This window comes from Ctenocephalides felis, unplaced genomic scaffold (genome assembly GCF_003426905.1).
Source record: "Ctenocephalides felis isolate EL2017-DRISC unplaced genomic scaffold, ASM342690v1 CF-g0.4_SCAFFOLD_01492, whole genome shotgun sequence".
Lineage (NCBI taxonomy): Eukaryota > Metazoa > Arthropoda > Insecta > Siphonaptera > Pulicidae > Ctenocephalides > Ctenocephalides felis.
This window is the reverse complement of record NW_020537646.1, coordinates 109191-122012: the sequence shown is the minus strand read 5'-3', so window position 1 is coordinate 122012 and position 12822 is coordinate 109191. Positions and strand designations below refer to the sequence as shown.

General features: G+C 26.9%; 2 protein-coding genes across 2 annotated transcripts in view; both read right to left on the bottom strand.

The window, feature by feature from the left end:
- LOC113370136 (nephrin-like) overlaps positions 1-1433 on the bottom strand; it is a 33792-nt gene extending 32359 nt beyond the window's left edge. Inside the window, exon 1 of the mRNA XM_026610803.1 lies at positions 1328-1433. Coding sequence (XP_026466588.1) covers positions 1328-1433 — 106 coding nt within the window. The remainder of the gene's footprint in view (positions 1-1327) is intronic.
- Positions 1434-1692: 259 nt separating this feature from the next.
- LOC113370135 (odorant receptor 63a-like) overlaps positions 1693-12822 on the bottom strand; it is a 67699-nt gene continuing 56569 nt past the window's right edge. The window contains exon 9 of the mRNA XM_026610802.1: positions 1693-1698. Coding sequence (XP_026466587.1) covers positions 1693-1698 — 6 coding nt within the window. The remainder of the gene's footprint in view (positions 1699-12822) is intronic.

The following is a 12822-nucleotide window of genomic DNA, read 5'->3' as shown; positions in this document are numbered from 1 at the left end:
AATCTCATATAGGTAAAAAAGATGAAGTTAATAAGATTAACTGGCACTTGAGGAGATTAGATTTTAATTGAAGTCAAGATTATTAAAATATAAAAAATATAATAGTATTGGTAAAATCTCAAAAATATCTTAAAACAATAAAATCAAAAATTTAATTAACAATTATCTTCACAACTTAGGTAAAGAGATTATCTTGGTAATAAAAATTCTGATCTAATACTTTGAACATCATTCGACTGTACTTGCATTTAGATTGAAAATATTTTTAATCCAGCTCTCTCAAAATTACTAACCCATGATAAATTTTTATATTATTTGTCACATTAATAAATATGCCAAGATTAAACTGCGACATTGACAAATTCTCTTCTCAATCTATATATTTCGAATAGATTGATCATCATCATATTATACGCTCATTATAAAAAACAAAGTTGTTTCGCGTCCTTAACGTGATGATTCCAATGTTTATTTCCTTTAATAATTCCATATTTAATTAATTATCCATAATTTATAATAATTTATGTGACTAACGTTTTGCATATTTTACGTTCCACAAATATGGGCATTCAATCATTTTGAAGGTTTTGAGATGAACTGTAATTACGATCCGATTGTTGTAATTTTGTAAGAAATCGATGATTTATTGGTAGATTGCGTGTAAATCGAATTTTGTAAAAAATTTTTTTTATATTTATTAGCTTTTGATATACATCATAGGGCCAGATGCCATTCTTACAATTGTTTACTACAAATTCTTATTGCATTAAAAAAGTACTTAGATAGTGTAGTTATTTTTGCTTTGTTTGTGTGTAAATCTCGCACAGAAAACAGGCGAAATTTACTGGGATATCGTTTAATTACAAAATAAATTAATAAGGAAACTCTTCCGAGTTTTCATTTATCATAGACGTATCATAATACTACTGTATATATATATATATATATATATATATACTCGTATACACAATTGTATATAAATTTTTGTATAATTTCAAAGAACAATTATATTGCATTGAATTCCATCGATAGGCGTGAAAAATATTATACCATAATAATTTATAGCACCTTAAATTTTTTATTCGCTCATAACAATGTGTAATTGATTTGTAGAATGCTATAATTAAATACGTTATAAATCGTGAAGTAAAGCTTTAGGTATATAATTATGATCTTAACGAATATAGAGAGTGCACATACCGGTGCATCCGAAGAGAATCTGGAGATTGAGTATGTTTGTAAGGAATTAGCACCTATCTAAGCAATATTTTTTTATAATTATATATATATATATATATATATATATATATTTAAATCTTATGTCTACCTGGTTTATCGAAGTCAGCAGCATTTCCAAAAGAAAAGGCTCCTTGGATGTAAATGAGAGCAATCCACCAGAGCAACACCACAGACTTAAGTATCATTTCTTGCATTGTCCATAATTATGAAATACACATAAATTTGTGTATATTTCCATTATTCACACACTCACATTTTAAATTTAAACTCATTTGTGTAATTTATTGAAAGTCACATCATACAAATAATAAAAAGTATGAAGAAAATTTTAGTTGTTTGAGTCACATTATTTTACAAATGATGGAATCGATAAATTTACTAAATTGAAGTTAAGACGTTCTCATTTAAATTCACAGAAGTTACGTAACTATATGTTATGTTGAATATTGAAAATTAAACCTGAAATAAAAAAAATAATTTCAGTATGAATATAAAATAAATTAATTATTAGTTCATTTTTCTGTACTAATAAAAGCCTATAATCTTTCTACACACTCCCATAGGAGTCCTTTGGAAGGCTCCAGGTATTTCCAACAATAATTTTTAGAAAATGTGCAATTTTATTTTTAGTGAATGTTTTAATAATCTAATAATAAATAAATCTAATGTATCTAATAATAATCTAATAAATCTAAAGAAGAGCACAACCCAAAACTTGAAAGTATTTAAAAATAAATATGATTTCACATAAAATGTAGGCTTTTAGTTAGTTCAGAAAAATAATAACAGCTTAATTTTTATATAAACAAGCATATATTTATTAATTACGTAAATATAAAATCTTTATAAGATATAGGAATGTGCATCTAATTATGCATGCATGTATTTATATATTTTATTGATTTTTTATGGATTTATTGTTTCTTAACATGTTAAAGCACTTAAAAAGTACTAACGAGTTTTTACACTGTGAGCAAATACATGTTATGTATTTAAATATAATTACTATTAAATGCTTTGAACAATTTTCAAATAACTATATTGTTTGTAAATATAATTATTAAATCATAAATCGTCATATAATTTATATAGGTACTTTGTAAAAAATCATAAACTATCACATAATTTTTATTATATCTACGGAGGAAACATAATGTGTTCAGGATTGTATATATTTATGATTAAAATACAGTTTCTGATCAATAAGAATTCATGAATTTCAGGTTTGAATTATGAAATCTTTATTGCTACAATTCATGTTTATCTATTAAATTGGCCAGGTGACCTCAGATAAAACCATAGACTTCTCTATTGTTTTTTACCCGATTTTAACCTACATTTTTTTTTATTTTAAAATAGCTTATATAATCGTAAGAAAAAAATTTATTAATTAAATTTACCTCGTCTTAGCAATACATCTCATATTCATCTTTTGTCGCATTTTGTTTCGAAGATTTCATACAAAATTTAAAAAAAAAAGGTTATATTTATTATAAAAGTAAATTCTATTTTTTCTGGATTTTAAGTCATTTTGTGTAGCAAAAACTTATGGTGTAACGAAGATTTCATACAGAATTTTGAAAATATCGCTATATTTATTATAAAAGTAAATTCTATTTTTTTGGATTTTAAGTCATTTTGTGTAGCAAAAACTTATGGTGTAACGAAGATTTCATACAAAATTTAAAAAAATGGTTATATTTATAATAATAAGTAAATACTATTTTTTCTAGATTTTAAGTCATTTTGTGTAGCAAAAACTTATGGTGTAAATAAATAACAAAGTTAATGTAGAGAACCTGCTTCCAATAACACCTCATTGAAATATGTGATAACACCATGATTAACAATACTATACAACAATTGCCCCGCTAATGACACCTACATTAGTAATAATTTAACCAAGTATTGACTGGCAAAAGTGTCTGTCAACAATTTTCTATGAGCCGCTAATTTGTTGCAGGGATTCCTCGAGACTTCGTCATTTGTCCATTTATTTCGCTTCGGGAGAAAAGAAGCCCGTTACATTATTATAAAGAATAATATAAGTCTATCGAGAGACGTCAGAAAACACCATTCTTCATCACAAAAGGTGTACGCACAAATATACGAGTATTCTTTCAGGTTGAGGTATGCGGACAGAGCTGAATTGATTCAAGTTACACTTTAAATAATATTAAATTTGATATATTATTGTTTTGTGAAATTAAAGAAAATTTACTCTAAAATTCACAAACAAATTTTATAATATTTTGCAATATTTTTTAAAATAGTTATAATTTATTACTAATGAATTACGCTTCATTATTTAGAGTCTAAATAATGAAGTGTAATTAATTAGTCATATTTTATAACTACTTTAAAAAATATTGCAAAACATTGCAAAATCTATTGCAATAAATTCGTTATTGTTTATAAGAAATTATTTATAAGTAAATAGTTAAGATAGTTAAGATATCATTATCATTAAAATATTGTTATTATTATAACTATTGAGTTGGTTTTCCAACATTTCAATATAGTATACTATGTCCCATTACGACTGACAATTGTAAATTCCCCAAATTTACTAAATGTACTTAACTGGACTGTTGTAAATAAAATGGAGAATGAAAAAATAATAATAAATTCAAATATCAAATAGGACTCATGAATTTTTTGCCATCACCATATAAAATCTGAATTTGACTGATGTAACATGAATAATCCTAAAACTCTATGAATGCTAGGTTAGAGCTTTTAGATAAGAGCTTTGCAAAATAAATGTAATATTTTTATATGCAAGGAAGGAAATAAATTTAAATAAAAACGTACCAAAATGTCCAATTTTCGTAAAATTGGACTTAAAAAGTAAGTCAGTACAGTCAAAATATTTTTACATATTCAGTCAGTACAGTCAATATTGGCCCAGTTTTCACAAAAAGTGAAAGCTTAAACTTGTTTATACAATGAAAATTGTTCAACAATACTCTTTCATTACTATTTCATGAACTGGAAATACTTAATAATGGATTTAAAAATAAATTCATCACAAGAATGTGTTAATGACTAAATGATGTGCAATAAAACTTTGCATAATTTGTGCTCACTTGCTAGATTAATCAAGGTCTGTGAAAAATAATAAAGTTGGTAGAGGACCTGTGGATTATTCTTGTGAAAGATGTATGAAAATTATGAAACTGCAATATGATATGTGTAACCGTAATCAATAGCCATAGAACTGTTTGAGATTGACTGATAAAAAAAATCACGAAAAATCACGTGACGGAGGGAGGGATTAAGTAAGATATCACGTGTATACATTTTTTACTTGCATTTTCAAAAAAAAAAAAACAAAAAAAAATTACGTTTTTTCGTAAATTCAAAAAAATTGCTCGGAAAATTTTACGTAACTAAAAATACACTTGATGTTTGAGTGGAAGGAGGGTTATTTCTATATTTCACTATATATCACCAAGAGAGAGGGGTGTCCAAAAATTCCTAAGCAATCGATCACGTGATTAATGGAAGCCCCCTTATGTGCAGACTGCACAGTACAGTTAGTAGAGTTTTCAAAAAGACTTATTATCAAAGGCTTTTTTAAAATTTTCAGATTTTCACAAAAAGTTTGTTCCCAGTTTTTCTTTCAACATTATGCAGATTGCAAAATCATAATTTGTGTAAAAATTGTAAAATTGCACTGAGTTGCACTGAGTTTAAAATAAAACCAAACAAAAGGATTTATTGGTTTGGATTAGTCTATTTCGGCTACTTTTTTTAAGAATCTTTTATATTTGGCAGATTTTGAATACAAAGCAATCTATGATAAACAAGTAGTAAATTAAGATAACAATGTTTTCCAAGAATAGATCTACAAAAATAATGCTCATGTTCTCTGTTTTCAGTTGTAGTTAAGTTCCTAGATCTTATATCTCAAGTTTCTTCGATTTATTTGTTCCCAGTGAGACCCTTTCGAATGCATACGAACAACGAATCGTTTAATATTTTCTTATTCCGATGTTGACTAAAAACTCTTCTAAATAATGACCGATGTATTTAGCGTGGCTCGCCGCTAAAGCACTCACTGTTTATACAGTCTTTCGCGCTAATATCTGTTTTACACACGCGGACGAATAATATTTGCTGTTGCGACTTCGGGAATACAATGGCGCGAAAAACATCGACGGCCTTTGTCGAGATTAATATTTTTATTGATTGTGTTTTCGTATGTATTTGTTTGGCTTTTTACGACCCGAAGAACCAATGACGGTTTTGTTCTCTTGTGCAGATTCCCGAAGAAATTTTTCTTTAACACTCGAGGTATATTAATCGAAAAGACGCCGAGGGATCCGTAAGTTCAAAGTCAACTTTTCCGCAGAGGTTGTGACATGAGAAGTATTTTGCAATATTGCACCTGAGAAAGAAGTATCGTAAAAGTTAGTAGTTATTGTGTTAAGTAGTTATGAGATGGACAGAGATGATGGTGCATTATTTAAGGAATGAGTTTTTTGGAATGGTAAATTTCATTGAAATATTCAGTCTTTCGACAGAGGCTGAATTTTTTTTAATCAACTATTCTGATCAATATATGCGACTAGGGTAAGAATCTGGGTGTATAGATGATCAGTACATGGTTTAAGAATCTTTTGAAGTAAACAACGTCTCTCTCTAAACGCTTCTGTGATTTCTCTGTCATCAGTTTGTTGCCCACATGTTGCCCCTGCATTCTAGAATCATCAATTCAAAACACCACTTTCAATTGATGTTTCAAGAACAGACAACTTTATTTGGTATTTGTTATTTATTATTATATAAGCTTAATATGATTTTTAAATTATTTATCATATAAGCTTAATATGATTTTATAAAAATTTAAAATGATAAATTAAAATTACCATACCCAAAATGAGACGCCAGACTTCTCTCAATCGAGATCTCAATCGAGTCTCTATAAAATATCTGATAATTTGATGTGCAAATGTCTAATGATCATTTTTGACCGTCAGATGGCATTTTTTTTTACTTTTTTTACTAGATCTCCAAAACCGCTAGACCTGCCTTCATAAAAATTTGATCAGTTCTTCATCTTGTTCATACAAGTAAAATGTTTTTTGAATTATTCAAATCGAACGCTCCGTTTTCTTAAAAACTGAGTTACCGATTCTGGCACTTTTTGCTCCATATCTTCGGAACGGCTAGACCTGCCTTCACCAAAAACTAATCAGCACGACTCCTTATCAATATAAATCAAATGTTTTTTGAATGATTGAAATCGCTTCATCCGTGTTCCCAAAATCGTCGACAAAAATTTGTATCCGCACACACATACATACATGCACACACACATGCATCCATTTTTTCTAAGGTATGCCAAAATGTTCAGAAGGTTTTGAAACGTAAAGATATATAAAAAATTTCATTTTCGATTTCTTTGCGATTACTATGACTTGCCTTACGGTAAGTTAAAAAGAAATCATAATAGTCTCATTTTTATACTTTGGGCAAATATTTAGAAAATATTTGATTTAGATATACATTAACTTATTTCTATTCCAGATAGAGTAACAATTAATCTAAAAGATTAATTTACATTTAAGTACTTAATCTTAATCGGACCAAGATTGAAATAATGCAAATAAAATTAAAAATATAATTTTCAACATTTTAAATCAAATCTCCCAAGAAACAAGATTATAAAATTGAACTAGTAATTCTTCGAACATAGCTCTTTATAGTACGTAAATTATTTTTCCTATTTCTGTAAAATCCAATAATTAAAAACAATAAATTTAAATCTACTTATTATTGGTATACAATTGCAGTTGTCAATTATAGTTACAATCTTTACACTCAATTAATATTTACCAAATAAGTTCGAAATTAATTACACCTATTCCTCTGACCATAAATCTTATGTCTAAAACCAATTTAATATCTTGCCTACTATTCACCATTGGCGATTTACCATTTACCATTAACAATTTACCAATTTCGCGCAATCAATTTCGAATCGCGCAATTTCGATTTAATCGTCTAACAATCATGTAGGCGCGTTGAATGGATAATTGAAATCATGAATTACTAGAAATAATAAATAACATCAGTAGCGAAAACAATCAATTAACAGATCAACGGATACCATCATGGCCATCTTCTTCTCCTGGTTATGGAGAGACCTTTGGGCGGCACAAAGGTCAGAGATGATAGATAGATTTTGATCGAGAATTTTTTCAACATGTTCACTTAAAAACTTAATGTTCATAACGCATATTTTGCATTAAAAAAAATATAATTTGAAATAGTTTTAGACATATCTTTGGACTCCTTTCCACGTGTGTGGTTTAACGCTCCTCACTTGCACAATGGAAGAAACTATTGAAATAACAGTCTAACAATCACGATCTAAATAAATGCCAGTAATTTAGAAGAAGTAACCTAAATGTCGATGATCTTTAGTACAAGAATGGTAGAGAATAAGACAGATCTATAATTTTCTATCTAATTACGATCCAGCTATAGTAAAGTTATACTCGATATTTATTGATTGTGATTAATGAGTGGGCGCTGATATTTACGAGACAAAGAACATGAAATATGTGATAAAATATTACTAAGAAATATTATAGCATTTGTAACTGTTATATTATAGCGCAGTAAACGTTGATGTCGAAGAAAAAATTAAAAGTTATTTATAGGGACTATTTTATGGGAGTTAAATTTATGTCGCAGTATAATAGACTGATGGATATGAGCATTAGAGTTAATTTTATGTTGTTTGGTATAGTAACAAAGTAAAATAAGGAAAGTATTTTTTTTACTAATACCTCCTTTATAAATTTCAGTCTGTATTTTGAAATACATATTTTGGAAATTCTGAATTTCTTTTCAAAGCAATCGTACTGCTTTAACTGTATAGAGACGAAATATCGATGCGCGTAAGCGCTGCGCCGCCATCTAACGCATAAGCATTGGTACGCAACTCATAGGAATGTAAACAAAATTTATACTTATTGTTAAAGTCTCTATAAAATATCTGATAATTTAATGTGCATATGTCTAATGATCATTTTTGACCGCCAGATGGCATTTTTTTTTACTTTTTCTTGCTAGATCTCCGAAACCGCTAGACCTGTTTTCATGAAAATTTGATCAGTTCTTCATCTTGTTAATACAAGTAATATTGTTTTTTGAATTATTCAAATCGGACGCTCCGTTCTCTTAAAAACCGAGTTACCGTTTTTGGCACTTTTTTCCCCATATCTTCGGAACGGCTAGACCTGCCTTCGCCAAAAACTAATCAGCAAGTCTCCTTATCAATACAGATCGAAAGTTTTTTAAATTATTCAAATCGCTTCATCCGTGTTCCCGAAATCGTCGACAAAAATTTGTATCCGAACACACATACACACGCACACACATACATCACTTTTTTCTAAGATATTCCAAAATATTCAGAAACCTCTGAAACGTAAAGATATATAAAAAATTTTGATTTTCGATTTTTTTGCGATTACTATAACTTACCCTACGCGAGGTTAATAAAATAATTCTCTAAGTACACCTTAAAAATTATGCATGCATTATCTTTAATACAAAATATGATAAAAATACTTTTCTAATTTATTTTGTAAAATACATAAGTATTACACAACAATTATCCAAATATAATCAATTCTAATATAACAAAACGAAATTATTATCAGATTATTAAGTGAAATGAAAAATGCAACAATTATAAGTTTCTCTTCTCCATTGAGGTATTTTTGACATCAAGTGATTTCTTGTCACGTCAGTTTTTTTCGAGTAGTTTTTTTAGTACCAAAGGTATTACAAAACTTGCTAATTTAAAATTAGACACATCAGATCTATAGAAATTTAAAGTGAACTAACAAATTTTAATTATTTTATTGTTATCAAAAGCAGAAGTAACTTTGGTGTCAATTATTATGACATTTTTGATTAGCTAATCTATAGTATGATTTAATAATTTTATTGTTTATTAGGGACTTTTATCTATTATTATAAATTATAAAAAATGTGTGTATTTAAAATTCAAAATTATGTATAATTTCAAATGTAATAATGTAGATTAATCATCCAAGCCAAGAGTTTGCAATGTTCTAATATTTGTATTTAATATGATTTTACTATATTACCTTAAGAAAAATTCAAGCAAAGAGTTTTTCTTGAAATGAAACAATTTCCATAGAATAGCTAATTTTATCCACATACATAAATATATATATAGTTTCCATATAAAGCCATTTATAGTAATTTGCAGTGATAGTTGTTAAATTCTATATATTTCTCATATCATTCCTAGTTAATAAAGTAGAAAATGTTAAACTATAAGCACGATCTAATATATAATGCAAAATTGCAAAGTAAACACCATCGCTGGAAGTGGATATATCTACATGTAATAATTCTAACAAGTTCTTGGAAAAAATTACAGCGGCAAGCCTTTGCTATTACTGACATGAATCATAAAAAGATGATTATATTGTCATTAAAATCATATAATTTGTCTTATTACATAGTTAGTTATTTTTTGTGCACAGCATTTTATTTATATTTCCATTGTTTTAAAAAAATGTGCTTATATTTATGAAGAGGTGATTACCGAGTTGCATATAATTTGTTATCCTACTTTTAGATTCAATCTATCAGGGTTGAGGTGATAAAGATTGAGAACTTAGATAATCAAATGATTATTCTTACAATATGTAATCGACATTTATACTTAGTTTTACTAAATTGATTTTTACTATCATTTATTTTTTAAGTTTTACCACACAGCAAAAGATCACCGATAAAGTTCATAAAAGTATCATTCGTGGGAGTAACAAATGATAACTTCACAAAAAGTTCAAATATAAATAAAACAAATAATAATACAATAGATGTAATCAAATTATCTTTGATGGGCGCGTCTGTTGAATGAAAGATATTGTCCTGGGACAGGAATTCATAAAATCTGATCATTAATAAAAATTTATACAGGTTTTTGAGTCAATAGACATGTCAGTAAAAAAAATAGAAATCTTATAAAAAACTTCGATATATTATAAAAAAGTTCCTTAAATATTCAATACAAAAATAAGTGCAATATAGGTTTGCAATTATTTTTAAGACAATCAATATTGTCAAGCTAATTTTCAAATGCTCAATTTCAAGGCTCAATTACTTATATATTTATAAAATAATTTATATATTTATAAAATAATTTGTACATTATCAAAATTGTAAAATTGACTATGATGCATATCTTTAGAAACAAAAACTTTATAGTTTCAAATATTTCTTTACTAAATTGATTATTTACTAATAAAATATCCATAAAATTCAGTTTGCCCATAAAATATCAATACAAGAACGACGACGTATCAATATTTTATTGTACCTATTCATTTGCATTAATGTGACCAGATAAATTTAGAAATTTCTTAGGAATAACAAAAATTCCGATATTTTCAAGTTTATCAAGAAATCGTTAAACAAATCTGTTACTGACGTTCGTAAAATAACTAAAATATTCATACAATTCAAATAAAAGTTGGTAAAATATGCATATCATGTGCATAGGAAGGAATAAAAATCTAGAATGGAAAAATAAGGCTATAATTGTAGTTTTATTTGTCTTCTTAGTAATATCTTTTTTTTTAGTTTTCTCTATCCAATAAGAAAAATGGTATGAATGATAAATTTGGTAATAAATAGAAGAATTTTTCTATAATCTCCTTTCTTTAAGAATAAATCTAATCGCAAATATTATTAATAATTTTGCAATTTCAAAAAAAATATGGATATAGTTCTTCTCAACAATATTTTTAAAAAATCTATCCTATTATATACATATTGTATGCGTTTCATTTATAAAGTTTTGCATGGTTTCCGCAAAGTGCATCATTTCACCAAGAAAATTTACCCAAAAAATGGTTAAATTTATGCAGAAAAAGCCCAATTTATAAAAGGCACATCATAATTCATTAGAAAACTTTTTAATATAAAATAAAAAATGACATAACACGTTATGTTTTGTAATTATTATTGTAAAATGAAAACAAGGACCGTTATTTGCAAAAAAGTACGAAGAAAACGTATGAAAAAAGGTTCATTAATAAAATTTGGCAATATATGGAAGTGCTTCCTATGGAATTCAAAAATTATATATATATATATATATATATATATATATATATATATATATATATAAAGCAAAAGGTTTTTCTTCAGATGGTGAAACAATATGATAAAATTGTTGGGCATCCATCCAGTAAGTAAAAACAGTTTTATTGCAAGAAAAAAGAAACAGCATTAATTTTCAAAAAAAATATAATTTTACTATTATATATGTAATAGTATAAACTATATGTAAATAGTGCCCTCCATACAAATAAGCACTGAAGATGGGTCAAATCAAGACCCGAAACGTATGTTTTCTGAAAAAAACATTTTCTTTCAATAAAACTGTTTTTAGTTATTATATGGATGCCCAAGAACAATAAGTAAATACATAGTTTTGACAACTTGTTCAGTTATCATGGTTATTAGTGTGTTTTACCATTTGTGATGTTAAAAAATATATATTTTATCGATGTGCGCATACTCATACCATGGATTAATAATGCTTTCATATGCTATATTAGGATACAAAATTTTAATTTGAATACCACTGAATGATGGCTAAAATGCTAGCCGAAACGTATAGATTTTAAATAAATAAACTTTTAAAAAACTCTCATACTATTTTTATTGATGTTACGCCCGAATTTTAAACTCAAATTAAACATTATATATATAGATATATATATATATATATATAATATATAAGCGAGAAATTTTTCTTCAAATGGTGAAATAATATGATAAAATTGTTCTTGGGCATCCACCCAGTAATTGAAAACAGTTTTATTGAAAGAAAATGTTCAACAGCAAGAATTTTCAAAAAAATTATAATTTCACTACTATATATGTAAATAGTGCTCTCATACAAATAAGCACTGAAGATGGGTCAAATCAAGACCCGAAAGGTATGTTTTCTGAATAAAAACATTTTCTTTCAATAAAACTGTTTTTAATTACTGGATGGATGCCCAAGAACAATTTTCATATATATATATATATATATATATATATATATATATTATAATATATTTAGAGGTGGTAAATGACATTAATAATAACACATGTAAAGCAATTACAGTACGGATATACACCATTCAAGTTTTACGTTCACAATTACACGTGTGTAAAAACAAGTATTATTATCCCATAATATTAAACAATTTACTACACATATACCATACACATATTTATAATGTGTAAAACCGTTATTAGAAAAAAAACATATGTCCATTTTCAAAATCAGATATCAGAATTTAATTTATTGTTCCGCGTGCTCTAAAGCGCACGACAAGAACTATAAATAATGATAATTGGTAATAGCTTACCTATTGGAATTTTATAGATTTTTTTGATGAAAGCACTTTTTAAACTGACACTTGGAGCACTGATTTAACAATTGGTATGTTTATTAGCACAAGGATTATTGAATTATTATTTGCACGTGTTTTTTGTGTTCATGAAAAACAAGGGCATGGA